Raw genomic sequence first — 16,292 nt, 5'->3', positions numbered from 1 at the left:
TAGCCGCGCATTCATGCTTGCAAGTACACCTCTGGATGTCTAAGACATCTGTTTTTGTGTGTGTGTGTCTGCGCACGCCCGCTTGCGTGTCTGGCAGGATGAAGCGGCTTTGACTTCATCCTCCGCACAACAGATAAGGATCAGAGGCATCTTGATAGAAGGAATTAGGAGCTGAGATTCCATTGATCTCTAATAAAGCACCAAAAGCCCGAAGGGGTATCCAAGGAAACGCCACCCATACGGACGCACGCGCACATTGATTCAGAACGTTGCTTGAAAAAGTTACCTGATCGAATGTCGCGAGGGGAGCGCGCAGCATCGCATCGTGCTTCAATGCAGACTTTTCAATGTCGTCTCGTCTTTCAATGTCAGCCAATTTGAACAGGAATCAGACTCTGCAAGCAGAAGTCGGCGTATTAGGGCCAACTTTTTTTTTTTTTTTGCCTTGCATTCACCTTTTGAAAAGCATTTGTTTTATTCCTTAAGTCTTATTTTTACACCTGAAATTGAAAAACAATCTTTTGCTCAAATTCTCCCTTTCATTCCCATTTGAAGGCATCTTCTTCTGTCCTTTCTTTCAACTTTTCACACCCACATTTGTATTTTTTTTAACCTTTTGTTTTGTGCAGGGGTACCGGGTTCGATTCCAGCTCCGGCCTTCCTGTGTGGATTTTGCACGTTCTCCCCGTGCCTGCGTGAGTTTTCTCCGGGTATTCCGGTTTCCTCCCACATTCCAAGGACAATTTGTCCTCGCTGTAAAAGCTCAGCGTAATGGTCAGTCTAAATGGAAACTTCATCAAGAACTGGAGCATCTCTTGAACAGCTTTTAGACGACTTCATCTCAAATACATTTGGCAAAAAAAAAAAAAAATGCACATGTGACCACACAGCACGGGCATCATCATTAAATTCGAAAGCTTGAAAGTGTTCATCCACGCTGGGCCATAGCGTGCGTCGAGCTATCCTTATCAGCCGTGGAACTTGAGGAGCTGTGTAAGTGTAACGCGATACGGCGGGAAGTGAAGCGATAACGAAGTGGTCTAGATTTCACGGGCTGTTATCGGCCATTATCTGCTTGGACTGTAATGACGACATCCTTTCTCACGTCCCGCTGTCCTCTCGCAAAACCTACCCTTGTCGAACCTTCGCAGGGCAGTCATTAAAATAGTTGGAGAGTTGCCACTTTTGCACGATTATGTACTGAGAGGAGAGATGGATGGTTGGGTGGATGGGTAGATAGATGGATTAAGTCTGTTGTCCTTGTTATTATCCTCTCTCAGTGGATAGCCAAAAAGCAACTGTGTATTTTTTTTTGTTGTTGCTGTTGAACAGCGGTGCCCATATGATATCCTCTTTATCCTCTGCAAAGAACAACACATTTACTGAGACTTACTCTGAGGAGCCGCGACATTTCCATGTATATCCGTGTTCGGTGCAGTAGGCGGGGTTACACCCTAAACTAGTTGCCAGCCAATCACAGGGCACACAGTGACGAACAACCATCCACATCTCGGGACAATTGAGAGTGCCCAAGCAATCTGCCATGCATGTTTTTGGAATGTGGGAGGAAACCGGAGTACCCGGAGAAAACCCACGCAGGCACGGGGAGAACATCCAAACTCCATACGAACAGATTTTACTCACTTAAAACGAACAGATTTTAAAAACAAGTCATATCGAAATTAAAAACGAAATGAACAACCCCAAACTTTTTTTCAAAGCACGACTGCACCCGTCTTTTCATCTCCTGCAAAGACGTATTGTTGTCCCACACTCTGTGGAAATGTCAAACACTTCTTGCAGTGCGAGTGAAGACAGAGAAAAACTGTTGGGGGGGAGTGAGGGGGGGGGGGCTCCGTTCTGATTGTTTTGTTCTCACATTTAATCCTTGAGACGTATAGTCGGTGGAGAGAATCTCCACAATAAAAGCTTCCTGGTTGTTTGGGGAAACTGCCCCCGAGAGGTCCTGGAAGTTGGCGATTAATTACTTTTCTTTTTTTTGTTTCCAGTCGCGCGAATTAAAGACAGCCCAGAAGAGAGCCTCATCGCTTAATCAACTAATGAGCTTCAGAGCATCCCCCAATGCCGCTATATGCCGACACGCACGCTACTCTTATCATCGGAGGGCCTAGTTTCACTTCTCTGAAGATCGCTCCGTCACAGACTAAAAACAGTCCGTTTGGCCTCTTTAAAATAGATTTGCGGATAGACTTTGAAGGAGGGCCAGAAACGTCCCCTCATCATTCGAACTTTGATGATTGCCGACATTGTTTGCCAGTTCGGGGGGGAAAAGCCGTTTCAAGTATGCAAAACTGGTTGTTTTTTTTCTTTTATTCCCAGGGGTTATGCACGACCTGTTGGCCACATCGCCGCAGCTTTCACAGAGGCCGATAAGAGTTAAATAAGCCATTGGGTTCGGGTTTTTTTTTTAGGTATTTTGGGGGAGCTGTAAGTGTGGGAAAGATGGGAGAAGATATGCGATGGGAAAAATGTCTGAGAAGCAAGGAGGGGGTTTATAGGGAAGGCATTTAATTAAAAATGGACTCTTGATAGGATTATGTTGCTTAATTCTCAGTTCTCATTTTGAACTTGACTTCCCATCTCGCCACTGTGAGATGATGATGGTCAATGAACAGTGAAGGAGACTTTTTTTTTTTTTTTTTTTTTCCCACCGATGAGAAACATTTCCACACTCTTAAAACTGCCGGGTCAAAAAGAACCCAATTTTTATCAAAATTTGGACCGTCGATTTGACCACCAAAAAATGCATTGTTTTATCCAAATCAATCAATTTTTTTAACAAAACAACCCTCAAAATTTGTTTGCTTTTGGGTTAGGAAAACAACCCAGCATTTCATGTATGTGGAACTTCTGGATCCCCTTTTGTGCGTTAAAATTACATTGGAAAGTGTGACATATTTTCCATATTTTGAATTCACGTGTAACTTTAACGAGTCGCGCCTCTTTGGTGATTGTCCGCAACTTTCAAAGACTGCAGTGACAGAAAAAAAAAAAAAAATGAATAATGAATGAACCTGATTCCATGGCTTAATTCTCCTCTCTCATTTTGTCCTTGACCGTCCATCCCGCCACTTTCTCGTCCTTGTTCCCCGCAACCATGTCTCCATCTGGCCTCCTCACCCCTCCTGTCATCCACGACATCGCCACCCACCCCGACACGTCCCCACCCGCCCCAACCATCCTCTCCCCGCTCGCCTTTGAGCCAGGCTGATGAAAAGAACGCCCGATTGTTTATCTCATCGCATCTCGTTCGCCGCCATTCAGCTCCGCTTCCTCCCTGTGTGTGTGTATCTGTGTGTGTGCGTGTGTGCGCGTGTGTGTGTGTGTGTGTGTGTGTGTGTGTGTGTGTGTGTGTGTGTGTGTGTGTGTGTGTGTGTGTGTGTGTGCGTCCAGCTTCAGATTGCCAAACTGATTTCATGGCTTCCTGTTTAGCATTGGACCTCAATGGCCCGTAATTTGCTCCTTTTTACACTCGGTGGTGTGTGTGAAGCAGCATGTGGCTCATTCCCCAGGGTTATCCTCGCATCACAGGTCACAATTGTATGTTGTGATTAGATGTTCAGAACACATCTGGTCGTGCTCACAGCTCTCCACTCTTTCTACATCTTGCTGTATGTAACAGCCGTATTCCATTTTATTCTCATGTTCCTTTTCACAATTGTATATTTGTGATCGCGTTGTTTAAACTTTCTCCATATTCTGTCTTGTTCTAGCCTTATTCTGGAACGGAATTCCCTCAAAGCAATGTTTTGAAAAGACACCGGAAGTGGGTGCGGTCATGTACATGCAGCCAAGACTCTCCATCACTTCCACTAACAACCCAGGCTAAAGTTAGCCGCTAACCGATGTACAAAGCTCGTCTCTCAGGCGTGACGAATCGCGCCAACGTACTTCCTTGACATGTTACTATTTATCAAAGTGAACAATACTTTGGCGGCACCTTATTTATTAATCTTAGGGACATTTCAAAAAGATTTTGTGCACCATTCAGTGATGTCAAGCTGTCTTCAGTGCAGTTCTTCTCTCATGCTACAAATGGTGACAGTCTAATAACAGCTCAGCGGCGGTTGGCACGACAAAATTGTCGCATGTGAGTGTGTGTTTTCTTCCCTCACCTAATCAATGTATTGACCAACACATAATGAGGCACGTGTGTGTGTGTGTGTGTGTGTGTGCGTGTGTGTGTGTGTGTGCGTGTGTGTGTGACCGGGAAGCTGCCAACGTCTGGAGGTCAACAGGAATTATTTCGGGGACATCCTGCCGGGGAGGCAATGTTTGCTGTGGAGCCGTCATTTACACAGCAGCCAATTTGGGCCAACTGCCGCCCCGTGGCACGTGTCAATCCGTCAAACGCGTAGCACGTCCGCCCGGTTCGTCGGTTTAAACAATATCCATTTCAGCGGGCAAACATCAACATCAACAGAGGTGCATTACCTATTTATGAGCAAACATTCGCGGAGGGGCACACGTTAGGCACAAATGGCTGTATGAATAGAATTATATATTTCTTTAATTGTATTTCATGTATTTATTTATTTATTACTCAGGCTAAAATGAAACTTAATAGAAGCGACAAACAGTATGACCTCTGTTGTAACATTTTTTCCCCATTTCTTCATATGTTGTACAATGAAGAGAAGCCTTTCCGTCCACTTGTTCCGTGCCGCTCTCATCCATCCCTCCAAAAACGTCCGCGCGGTTTCTGTGGACGGATGTTGCTTCGCTTGACATTTAAGTTTGGTCAGTGGACTTTTGACTTCCATCGTGCGGTCGTGCAAATGAGTCAGCTGGCAGATGGTTGATGCGGCCATCAGCATTCAAGTCAGCGGCCGCCCAGCTCGGCTGACAGGCTCCCCTCCGCTTGCGCACGGCAAACATCGCATTTGTGCGTTAGCACGCGTGGCGCCGTCACAAATCTGACCGTTGAAGGATTGGCCCCGCACGTGCGAGCGCCTCTCGCCGTGTTTGCCCTGGGTACGCGTTGAGCTCGTCGCCGGCGGAATGAGAATAAGTGCCACTTTGCCATGGCAACGGAGGGATGCCAGCAGCAAGTCAGGCAGGCGGGATTACGGCTCGGCTCTCGTCGCATCGCGGCGGGTGGGGAGACAAGGAGGCATCACGGCCCCCCGCCCCTCCCCCCTTCCTTACCAGGGGTCCTCAGGCTCCTCCACCCTTTTTCCCCCCGCCACACTAGGCCTCATTCACTCTTGATGCAGTCGTTGGCCGGCCTCTTACTCGCTGCTCATGCAGTCACCGGTCACCCTCATACTGTTCATTCTGTCGCTGGCTATCACTGACTGTTCATGTTTTCATTGGCCATCACTTGCGAGTCATTGGTTGACATCTCTGGTCAGGCATTGCACAGCCGTGTAATGTGTATTTTAGCAAATGTCTTGAAATGTAAAAAAAAAAAAAAGCTCCCGCTCTGACCTTGTAAAGACAATTTATAGTCCGCCTGCTGATGCCTGACGCCGTTTTAATGTAATTGACGCTGACGTGCGTGATGTAGTGACCGCGGCGGGCGGCAGCAGCTCGGCGATGTCCGCTCCCTCGTCCGACCCCCATTTTTAGGTCCTGTCAAAAAAATTATCCACAGCGTTTTCTTTCATCACATCTATTTCTGGACATAGCGCTGATGGAACATTCCGGCAATTACATGTGCCGCTGATTCATCTTCTCCTCTTCTTCCATTACTTCCTCATGCAAAAGTTGTGCAAGCGTTTTACATGTTTTATAAAGCGGCGCTGTGTCGCATACAAATGGTGACATATTTTCCTGTGAAGAAAAATGAATACTTTATCATAATGTACTTCGTAGAGACACGCTGTCGTCAATTAAATAGAATATCCATCCATCCATTCATTTTCCGATCCGCTTTATCTGCACAAGGGTCACGGGGGGTGTTGGATCCCATCCCAGCCGTCGTCTTCGTGCAGTTAGGCGGGGGACACCCTGAACCGGTTGCCAGCCAATCACAGGCCACACATAGACGAACAATCATCCACGCTCACACGCACACTTCGGGACAATTTGGAGTGTTCAATCAGCCTCCCATGCATATTTTTGGAAGGTGGGAGGAAAGTGGAGTACCCGGAGAAAACCCACGCAGGCACAAGGGAGAACATACAAACTCCACACAGGAAGGCCGGAGCCAGGATCGAACCCACAACCTCTGCGCTGTGAGGCCAACCTGCTAATTACTCGACCACCGGGCCACCTAAATAGAATAGAAGGAAATGTTAAACAGTTTTGGGCCACCAGTTATGGTGTCACTTCACTGGGCATGGTGCTGCACCTTCAGGTGTATACGAATGCACATGGAGTAATATTAGTCATTCTTCGGAGAGGATAAAGAACATGTACTGTGCCAGCAGGTATTGTTTATATTTTCTGTCTGTTGCCTGTTCAAATATCTGTTCGGGTTGCGACACTGATGCTGTTTGCTACTGAAGGATTTATCCTCCATTTATTTTAGTTTTTCTTTTTTCTATTCGCACATTTTGACAAAATTGACCTCGACCTAAAATGTGTGCTTGGAAATGAGCACGATTTAGAGTTTCAAGCATGTCCTCTGGACTGCCGCCAAGTCGTACTTCTTCTTTTCTGTTCTTTTTTTTTTTTTTTTTTTACAATAACATCCTCATTCCTAATAACAAGCACAGGTCAGCCTCTCTTGCCGCCCGAGCTATTTCTCACCACGGCTTCCGGGCGCATTAAAACGGACAGCGGTGGCAACTTGGCGAGGTCGTGCCCGACGCGCACCTCATTTGTCTCCCGGGTAGCTCACGTTCTGACATACTCGCGCCAAATCAAGACGCATGAGCCGCAAACATGCCGCTCTTTTACAAGTATGCGTTTACACTACGACACATACACACAAAGTCGTTAAGGGGCGAGATCAAGATGTATGGGGACCGTATGTTGCGCGGCCGGTAATGAATGGCCCTCACACGCAGCAGTTTGTGCGCCATTAGTAAGCCGGTTAACTCAGTAGCAGTTCAAAGAGCAAGAAGCCGACCACGGTCAGTTCAAATTACGCACGATGACACCTTCGCGTGGTGTGTTGTACCATAGTGGTCCTCAACCCTCAGGTCGCGGACCGGTACCGGTCCGTTGGTCATTTGATAGCAGGTCGCACAGAAAGAATAAAGAACTTACATTGCCTCCGCTTTATTTATTTCGGAATCTGATAGATGTTTTATTTTGAAAAATCACCGGATCCTCTGTTAGGTTCGTCAAGAGTGTGTCACTCTTGACGCAGGTCTAGGCGCGCTTCTTGGTCACGTGACAGGTTACCGCTAAAATGAAACCCGGGCGCTCGCAAAATGAGGAAAAAAAAAACAAACATTTTTGGGAAGGGGGGGAAAAGGCCCAGACAGAAGAGGAGCCGACGACTTTCAAGAAAAAGAAGGATGCGTTTAATAGACACTATCAGGATTTCCGACTTAAAATACGGATTTATCGCAACGGGAGATTCCCACGCACCAAGCCCACTCTGGTGAGTCGTATTTTTCATGCACTTTGCATCTTATTTTGAAGGCACGTTTAAACGTTACCATCGCGACCAGAGAGCATTGCGGCCAGATCGGACGTTCCTCGTGTCAGGTTTTGTGTTTATTATTATGTTTGGAAAATTTTCTAGTACGTCACATCATCTTATTTTGTTGGAAAGGCCGGTCCCTGAAAATATTGTCTGACATTAAACCGGTCTGTGGTGCAAAAAAGTTTGTGGACCGCTGTTGTACTACACTTCCAGTATATCGCGTGGACATTTTGGCGAGAGTACGCGAAACGAAATGAACAAATTCCAGGAAATAAAAAACAGTCATTGCTGTATCCCGTGTTTACATTTGAGTTGTACACACGCATGCGCGTGTGTACACTCCTTTCCTATTCCTCTTGATTGTTTGCCAGCCAGCATTTGCCTTGTGAATATGACACAATGCTGCTGTTTCATCCGGCACCAAGTTGAGATGAATGCATTCATAGCGCCAGCATGGCGCCATCATCTAAAGACCATTTCTGTGCTTTATTTTTATTTTTTTTGCTTCTTTCAGCAGCGTTAATGAAATATCAATCGCACTTGTTGTTTCATTCATGAGCCCGCTTTGTTTTGGGGCTTTTTTCCGTCCGATTGATTTGTGGCCCGCAGCACAGACACTGGAGAAAAGTTTCACCCAAAAAAAAAAAAAAAAAAAGGGGCTCTAAACTTTTTCCCACTTGTTTACTCAATGAAAAGACGCGAGGCAGCAAGCAAGCACATATTGCAGGTATCAATTATTGACTGCCTTGTCAAACGCTGGCGCACGCCCGCAAGTCTTCCAAGCTGCTCAGACGAATGTCTAATTGGGAATCGAGTGACAGGAGCCCGCTCTCCACTCAGTTCTTTCACTCCCAAAATTCACGCTATTTTTCGTCAAGCTCACTTTTTCTGCCCCAAACGGCCGCAAACAAAAACGCACTTCATTCATACCGATATTATTCTTTAAATGGTTTGTGAGAGATATTGTACATGATTGTCGCGCCTGTTTTTAATCTTTTATTGTGTAAATATGTAAACGGTATGACATTGTAGGATTTGTTGTATTATAATGTTTGCTTTTACCGCGTTTGGCTTTGTTTCACGCTTGCTGCCTGAAGCCAGGTCGGCATTGCAAAGGAGAATCTGTGTTCAGTTGCCTTACCAGCAAGGTGAAATGAAAAAATACAGAAATAAATTAGCCCAAAATAGCTGCCCTTCAAAATGCACATTTTCTCTCTCTCTCTCTTGCTCTCTCTCTCCTACATGTGCCTAGATTGCCTCATCGTAAACTTATGTCGACTGTGGCAATGGAAATGAACCCAAACAGGTTGCTACATTCAATAACGACAAGTATGAATGTATTTTTTTTTTTTTTATTTCATTTGTTCATTTCAATCCATTTGTGAGAAGAAATGTTGCCACTCTCATCGCTATTATTGTAACATAACACATGTTAAAATCCGTATGACCCAAGCTTTTGTAGGATAAGCTTAAAAACAACAAAAGAAAGAAAATATCTCCAAAAATATGCTGTGCTCGAAAAAAGAGCAAAGACATTTTCGAAAATGAGCATTCAAAAAAAAAAAAAAATCATTTAGGGACACAAAGCCATCTCTCATTTAAAATTTGCTGTTGGTTCATTTTATTTTTATATGATGTGGTACTCACTACAAATGAGAAAACATCGCTGACAGTTCCAAGTTCGAATTCCAGCTCGGATTGGATGGCGTTAGATTGTGCGGGTGTTCCTAATGTTGAGTCCTGCGATTTGCACTCCCAAATAAATCAAGCGGCTGACAGTCGCAGTGAGGGGGAGACAGCTCTGCCTCCCCGTGTCGATCCGCTAATTCCAAACACTCTATTGCAGACAGCTAAGTGGAAGCCCGTGTCCCATAAATTGTCACCATGAAGGAAGTGATGATGACACTCCGTTTCATTTCTCGTCTACCTTCGACTCCTCCCAACCTCTGTGCCACTGAACTCTGCTTGGCCTTACAACACATTCGGCTTTGACCCGGCGTTAACCCCTCATCCCCTTCCCACCTCCTTCACCGCCCGCCCCCCTCGTCTCGGCATCTTCACTTTTACGCGCACAGGAGGGGAAAAAAAAAAAAAACAGGGCTCATTCATTGCGGCAGGGCCTCAGTTGACTGGCAGAGTGAATTGCCTCGCGCCATACAAACTTCTCATCCATTTTTAATGGCGGTCGGAAAGCGGTTGGGGGAGGAAGATGAAAAAAAAATCTGGATATATGCGAGGTTGGGAATACGGAGCACACTGGCAAAAAAAAAAAAAAAAAGAAAGAAAGAAAAGGTGTTTGTCGGCTAGCGAAAGCCTCGTAGAGGTCAATTAATCCAAGCGGCCTTCACAACTCACCATGGTCCGACTTGGAAAGTGTTCATTCCATGTTTGATGAAATCCTCTTAAATTCACTTTATGACACAGGTGTCAAACTCAAGGCCCGGGGGCCAGTTCTGGCCCGCCAGGTCATTTTATGCGGCCCGCGAAAGCAAATCATGTGTGTCATCTTGCTAAAATCTGTACCGAAATGTCAAATTGTCATGTGTAAATAAATAACGTTGAGAATTGGCAATAATTTTGTTACCCAGTTTACACTCCCTTGAACAATAATTGAACAAACTATTATAATTGACTTGACAGATTTCAAAACTAGTAATCTATTATTGTGTTGAGTACAAGGAGTAATTTTGTGGTTTCGCTGTCATAACGACCCTCTGAGGGAAGACGTAACTCCAAATTGGCCCGTGACTAAAATGAGTTTGACACCCCTGCTTTATGACGATTTGGACCATTTTTCACGTAAGAGACAAGACATTTTGGCGAGGTTTGGCACCCCTCACATTTTTTGTCAAGATTTAATGTTGTCTTTTTCTGAGACAAGTCTGAAGCCATGAAACTTTGTGTTCATGTCAACTAGCTTGCGCATCATCCAGCGTCCTCATACTTTCGCAATGTTTTTTTTTTTTTTTTCTGTCTTTTAGAGGGCTTTTCGTCTGGTTCTTTTCATCACACCTTTCGGTACAATGACAAAAAAAGCTATTCTGATTCTGACAAAATAGAATCTTATAAAACAAGCTTATAAATCATAGAGATAGTCTGGCGTTTGATGTACCTGGCCTTCCCTGGATAAATAAAAGTTAGATCGATTTAGTGACAATTTACTGTCCCTTACATACTGCTATTGATGTTTAAACGGCTAGCAACAAAAGTGAGAAGACCCTAAAAGAAAAATGTCAAAATGGGGGCAAACAAGCAATTTTCCCTCCAAGGTCTCAGGTGTGAACAAGGAACGAGTTTGTTAAATTTGGTGTCAATTTTTTGTTGTTGTTGTTTTGTTTTGTTTTGTTTTTTTGTGGGCCTATTTATGATAGACATACCTCACAAATTCCATTTTGCTAAGTGAAAGTGGCTTCAGGCCTGAATTTTTAAGGTATTTATGGTATCTATACACTAACATTCAGGTCAGTCAGGACGTAATAGTGTGTGTCTGTGTGTGTGTGTGTTTGTTTGGTTGATAGCTTTGTATGCATGTGGGTTGAACCAAAAAGCATCACATGGCTGAACGCTCCGTTGATTCCCAGCTGGGCTTTTAGACAACTTTGACCATCCACCTTTTTTTTTTTTTTTTTTGCCTCGAAAATCTTTTTTGCTTGCATCAATAAACACGCGTAAACACTGCTTTCGCCGGCTCACGCTGAGGTTATCTTCCACTTACAAATACAAACTCAAATCTTTTCCCCCACAGATTCAGTTCGCTTGACTTTCCACATTCGGTTTTGTGAGTAAAAAAAAAAAAAAAATCTAATTTTCGATATGCGAATTCAGTTTGTGTGCCAAACATCTCGAAGTTGAGCAATCGATTGCGGAACTCAGATATCCTCTTTGTCCAATTGACATCTTGGTTTTGAGCATGTGACACAAGCTGTCCCCCTGACCCCCTTAAAAAAGACTCAAAGTGACTAAAAATGACAAAGGCAAAAACTAAAATGGCTGCCAAAAACAACACTGATGTCCTGTCCCGCCCACCTCTCTGTCTGTCCATCATCATCCATCCATCCATCCATCATCCCGCATTCAGCCAGTCATCCATTCATAAATCCACTTGTCCATCTGTCTCTCATCTGTCTACCCATCCATCAATCCATCCGTTTGGCCATCTATCAATCCACCGATCCGTCTGTCTCATCCATCCATTGAGCCATCCAGCCATCATTCAAGTCAACGTTGAGTTTGTGTAACATTATTTAGTGTGACAGGAATGCAAATAGCTTCTTCAAGTGGAGCAGCAAGGATGGGCAGACAAGAGAGAGTGAGTGAGAGAGCGAAAAGGAAGACAGTGAGAGAGAGGGGGGGGGGGAAACATGGAGGTGAGGACAGACTGTCAGCAGCCAGAAGGAGATAGATTGCATGATGGATAAAAAGACGGGGAGACCAATGAAATATGCATCAGGGGGCTCTTGTGAAATTTTAATCCACACTGTTGACTGGAGGTTGACCCCCTGGTGACCCAACACTTCCAGGAGGGGAAATGTGTGCAGGGCAGGGGGGGGGGGGGGGGGGGGGGGGGGGGGTTAGTGGTTAGGGGACAGTGCGAGGTGAGGTGAGGGCGACAAAGTGGTGAAATGGCGAGGAGGACAGGATGTAATGAGGCTGGCTACGGGTGGACACATATCATCTTATCCGCGTCGCTCCTCTCATGTCTACTTTCGTCGTGCAACAGCCATCGTTTTTAGTGACTTCATTTAAAAAAAAAAATGTCCCTGTGATTTTTTATTATTATTTTTTTTTTTGCCTATCCTTATTCATCTCCTGTGCAATACAAGTATTCATTTGGGATCATCTGGTGGCATTTTAATGTAACTTGTTGTGAGTTGAGGAGTTTCATTTAGACATAAGTAATGATCTGATGCCATCTTGTAGCATTTATAGGAATGATTGGTGACTGTTCAATTTTGTTTTTGTTTTTTTTTTGTTTGTTTTTTTTAAACCTGCTGGCACACTATGGGGTCAGAGATGCTTGAAGCCACCTTCAGACTGTGACAAATCTATTGAAGTCATCCACAAAAATTATCGCAACTGGTCAGTTTTGTCCAAATCTCAAAGTTATACCTCCCTCATGTAGAGCACAGTATAGAACATTGTGGGATTGTCAGTTGTCCGCGGTTCCTGAATACACAGAGAGAGACAAATTTGCTCAAATGGTTGACGCTAGCTCCAGTCCCTGTTCTTGCTACATGTTTTGCATCAAGGTCCTTCGGGTTTATTCGTATCGATGCCACTGAGAAGTGTCATTAATTTGTCAAAACGACAATATTAACGTCCTTGACCACTTATTTTTACATAACTGTTACGGACCACAGTATTTCGTGGCCGTTTTTTTTTGTCTTGAGATTCATGTTAGCATGTGTGCGGTAGCTCCCCCTTGCTCTTTGCCGATTGGTGGCCCTTGTTAACAACTTGGCCGACCAATCAATGCAGGGAGGAGTGTTTACTCCAATCGCGTCCTAGTTTGTCATGTACCCCCCCCCCACCAATATAGTACTCGCTTGTCCCCCCCGTGATGGTACTCGCTAGATAGTCCATACCATGATAGCGAACCACTTTATGCTCCTCCACAACTCCCACACTTATGTCAGACCCTTCCTCAGTTGCCATCATGAGTAAGTTCTGTAACAACAATGATGAGATTCCCCCCCCCCCCCCCCCGTTTGTATTCACCGTTGCCTTGCCTATAAGCTCCCCAATAAAGCCTCCCTTTGCTGAATGGCCAAACAGCATTCATGGCCGTGTTGTTGTGTTATTTTGTTTGGATGCAGCACTGATTCCTGGGAGGTGGCACCATCATAAATCTACAGCTTATTCATGGAGCCAACCCGACCTTTACTGCGAGAGCCAAAACACAAGGTGACACAGCGAGAGAAGACGGATGGCGATAGAGCGCAAGGGATGGAAAAACCAAAGAAGAATAGAAGACTAGTCGCGTGTGATGGGCTTAAAGCTCGTCTGCGTCCGACACCTTGCGGTAAGAGAGAAAGTTCACCGGTGGTGGCATCCGTTCGTCCCCGCGTCGTGCATACTTGCACTTTGACAGTTGTTGCTACATCCAATCTACCTTGTCGGGCCCTCCCGGTGGGACGGCGACAACCCAACAGTTTGTCACTCCAAACAAAGCACAATCTCAGTTTTTTTTGTTTTTTTTCTCCGCTGCTCCTACTCTGCATTAAGTGCACCGGAGTGACTCAGTAACAGTGGCGGGCGTCAGGGGCTTTTATAGCTGTAAATTGCAGGAATGCATCGGGCGAGACAAGCGGTCGGCGTGAAAGACAACATGCGGCGACATCGAAGTGCACTTCCCAAAGCTGACACTGACAAGCCGATTACAGATGAATACATGAAACAAAACAACTGGCTCGTGTTCGACACCAAATGAGAGTCATGCGGTTTCGTGTGTGCTTTGTGGGGGGGGGGGGGGGGGGGGGGGGGGGAATGGAGGATTTTTATTTCCGTTGAAATGAGCATCAATCGTAGCTTGATGTAAAATTAGCACATTCATTGAAAATGCTGTCCTTTGTTTTCAATCATCTCTTTCAAGAATTACATCACATATACACCAAGGTCAGCAGCATTTGGTTCATTAAAACAAAGTAATCGTTTTTTTTTTTTAATGTTTAATTAAAGCATCAATCGGATTTCACTGGAAAAATATAAACATCTGAAAAGAGTCCTCTCAGTGTCATTTATCTGCTCCGAAAAAAAAATTTCTCTCTCTCCAAGGTTGTCTGTGCTTGCTTCAATAAAACAAAATGACATTTATTTTTTTTTTCTATGTTGGAATCAACATTAAGGAATTGATGAATTGAACAAATTTACAAGGCAGGTCCATCTCAACATTTTCCTTTTTGCCAATCGACTACACTGTATCCAATCCAATCCAATCCAATCCAATGATTGTTGTCCAAGCTTTTCTGTGCTTGGTTCATTACAACAAAGTACTGGCTTTAAAAAAAAAAAAAAAAAAAAAAAAAAGATAAAATAAGCACAAACTCCGCTCCGTACATTGAAACAAAGTCAGTGCAGTTTTTATGTTGGAATCAGCAAAATTGATTGCAACACATCCATCTCAATGTTTGCCAATGTTTTTTTGTAGCAAATAAAATCGATTTCGCCCTTTTTAGAGGCTCTGTTCAAGGAGAGATATGAAGAAGACTGTTAAGATTGCGCGACGTGCGAGACCTCACATCTGAATTCAGTCGGGGGGTGGCGGTGGGCCCTCGGGCAGAGAAAGAAATGGCGAGGATGACGAGCCGGGGATAAAATGTCATCGCTGATGGTCGGCAAAGGTCCATCCGACGGCGAGGCGTGCAGATGAAGGAGAAGACGGGGAGGAAGAAAAAGTCACTGAGACAAAAGCGAGGGATTACGGCGGAAAGGCGGGGGGGAAAAAGGGGGGCTGGAGTTGTAATGGATTAGAGGAGAAGGAGAAAGGTGAAGAGTTGCAGGTAGAATCGCGGACGGGAGGGGACAGGAATGAGGAGGGTGTATTGGGAAAGGTTAAGAGAGATTTTGTTAATGTTTTTTTTTTTTCTTTCATTCCTTCCCGACTCATTTTAATGGAGACTTAGAGTCAGCGTGAGGTTACCCTGGCAACCGAAATGTGCTATTGGACCAGCGGCCGGACGTTATCTGTGCACAATTATCCCTCTGTGTGTGTGTGTGTGTGTGTGTGTGTGTGTGTGTGTGTGTGTGTGTGTGTGTGTTAGACATGGATGAATGTGGGCATGAATTTGTTCATTTTCTCAACCTTTAAGTGTTTTTGTGATGTTTGCGTATTTTCACCACTCAACAATTTAAAACCCAGGATGCAATTAGTCTTAAGTTTATTAGTCAATCCTTTGTTTAAAAAAAATCATAAACATAAATAATTCATGTTCTTTGGAAACAATAAAAAGCTAACAGAACCATTTATCCCAAAGCATTGCTATGTCTGCATTTTTTTTTTTTTTTAAAGTGCTCAAAGTGATCACCGGAATACATTATACATACATTAATTTTTTCAAGGTTATAGTTAACTTAACTAAATAACTAAAACAATAATTTAAAAAAAAACTAGTTATTGGAGTGAGAGCTGAATTTGTTTTGTGAGTGTGTTTGTTTAAATAGTTGTTTTCCATTCGTTTGTTATTCAAGTATTACTGGATTTTCATACCATTCGTTGTAAAAATGAACAAAAATGACCCAAGCTTGGATTATATTCACCTCCCATTGGAGAGTGTAAAGTCCTATTTGTCATGTCTGGCCTTAATTTGTCCTGATATTTACCAAACATGAAACCGTTTAAACAGGGCAAATGGTGACCATGTGATAAATGTTTACAATTTTTATTGCACTTCACATAAAATGGGTGAATTGTGTGCAGTTATTTTTTTTTCACATTTGGGCCCTAATTACCCAATAAACAACATCATTATTATTTTATTAGATTTTTGTTCCTTTTTTTCACTTTTATAACAGCTCCGCTTGCCGTTTCTCTTCCGAGGTTTGCTAAGGTTAGCTTTTGTCGGCAATAAACGGGAAGTATAGCGATCATTTTCATCACGTTTTAGTGTTTGCAGAATGCGCTCAGCAGTAGTGGGAAGAAACAAAGAACAAATACTAAGTTAATGTACTGACACAATGTGATTCTGTGTGAATTGCGTCGTCATCCGACATCCCTCATGCACCTTGAGAC

General features: G+C 44.1%; 1 protein-coding gene across 1 annotated transcript in view; it reads left to right on the top strand.

The window, feature by feature from the left end:
* The window catches only part of uggt1 (UDP-glucose glycoprotein glucosyltransferase 1), an 80,691-nt gene that overhangs the window by 38,684 nt on the left and 25,715 nt on the right, over window positions 1-16,292 (top strand). Inside the window, exon 3 of the mRNA XM_019872473.1 lies at window positions 13,381-13,586. Within this exon, the coding sequence (XP_019728032.1) occupies window positions 13,427-13,586 (160 nt within the window). The 5' untranslated portion in view covers window positions 13,381-13,426. The remainder of the gene's footprint in view (window positions 1-13,380; window positions 13,587-16,292) is intronic.

This window comes from Hippocampus comes, unplaced genomic scaffold (assembly GCF_001891065.2).
Source record: "Hippocampus comes isolate QL1 unplaced genomic scaffold, H_comes_QL1_v1.1 scaffold92, whole genome shotgun sequence".
NCBI classification, from domain to species: Eukaryota; Metazoa; Chordata; class Actinopteri; order Syngnathiformes; family Syngnathidae; genus Hippocampus; species Hippocampus comes.
Note: the sequence above shows the minus strand (reverse complement) of the source record. Positions and strands in the feature narration are given on the sequence as shown.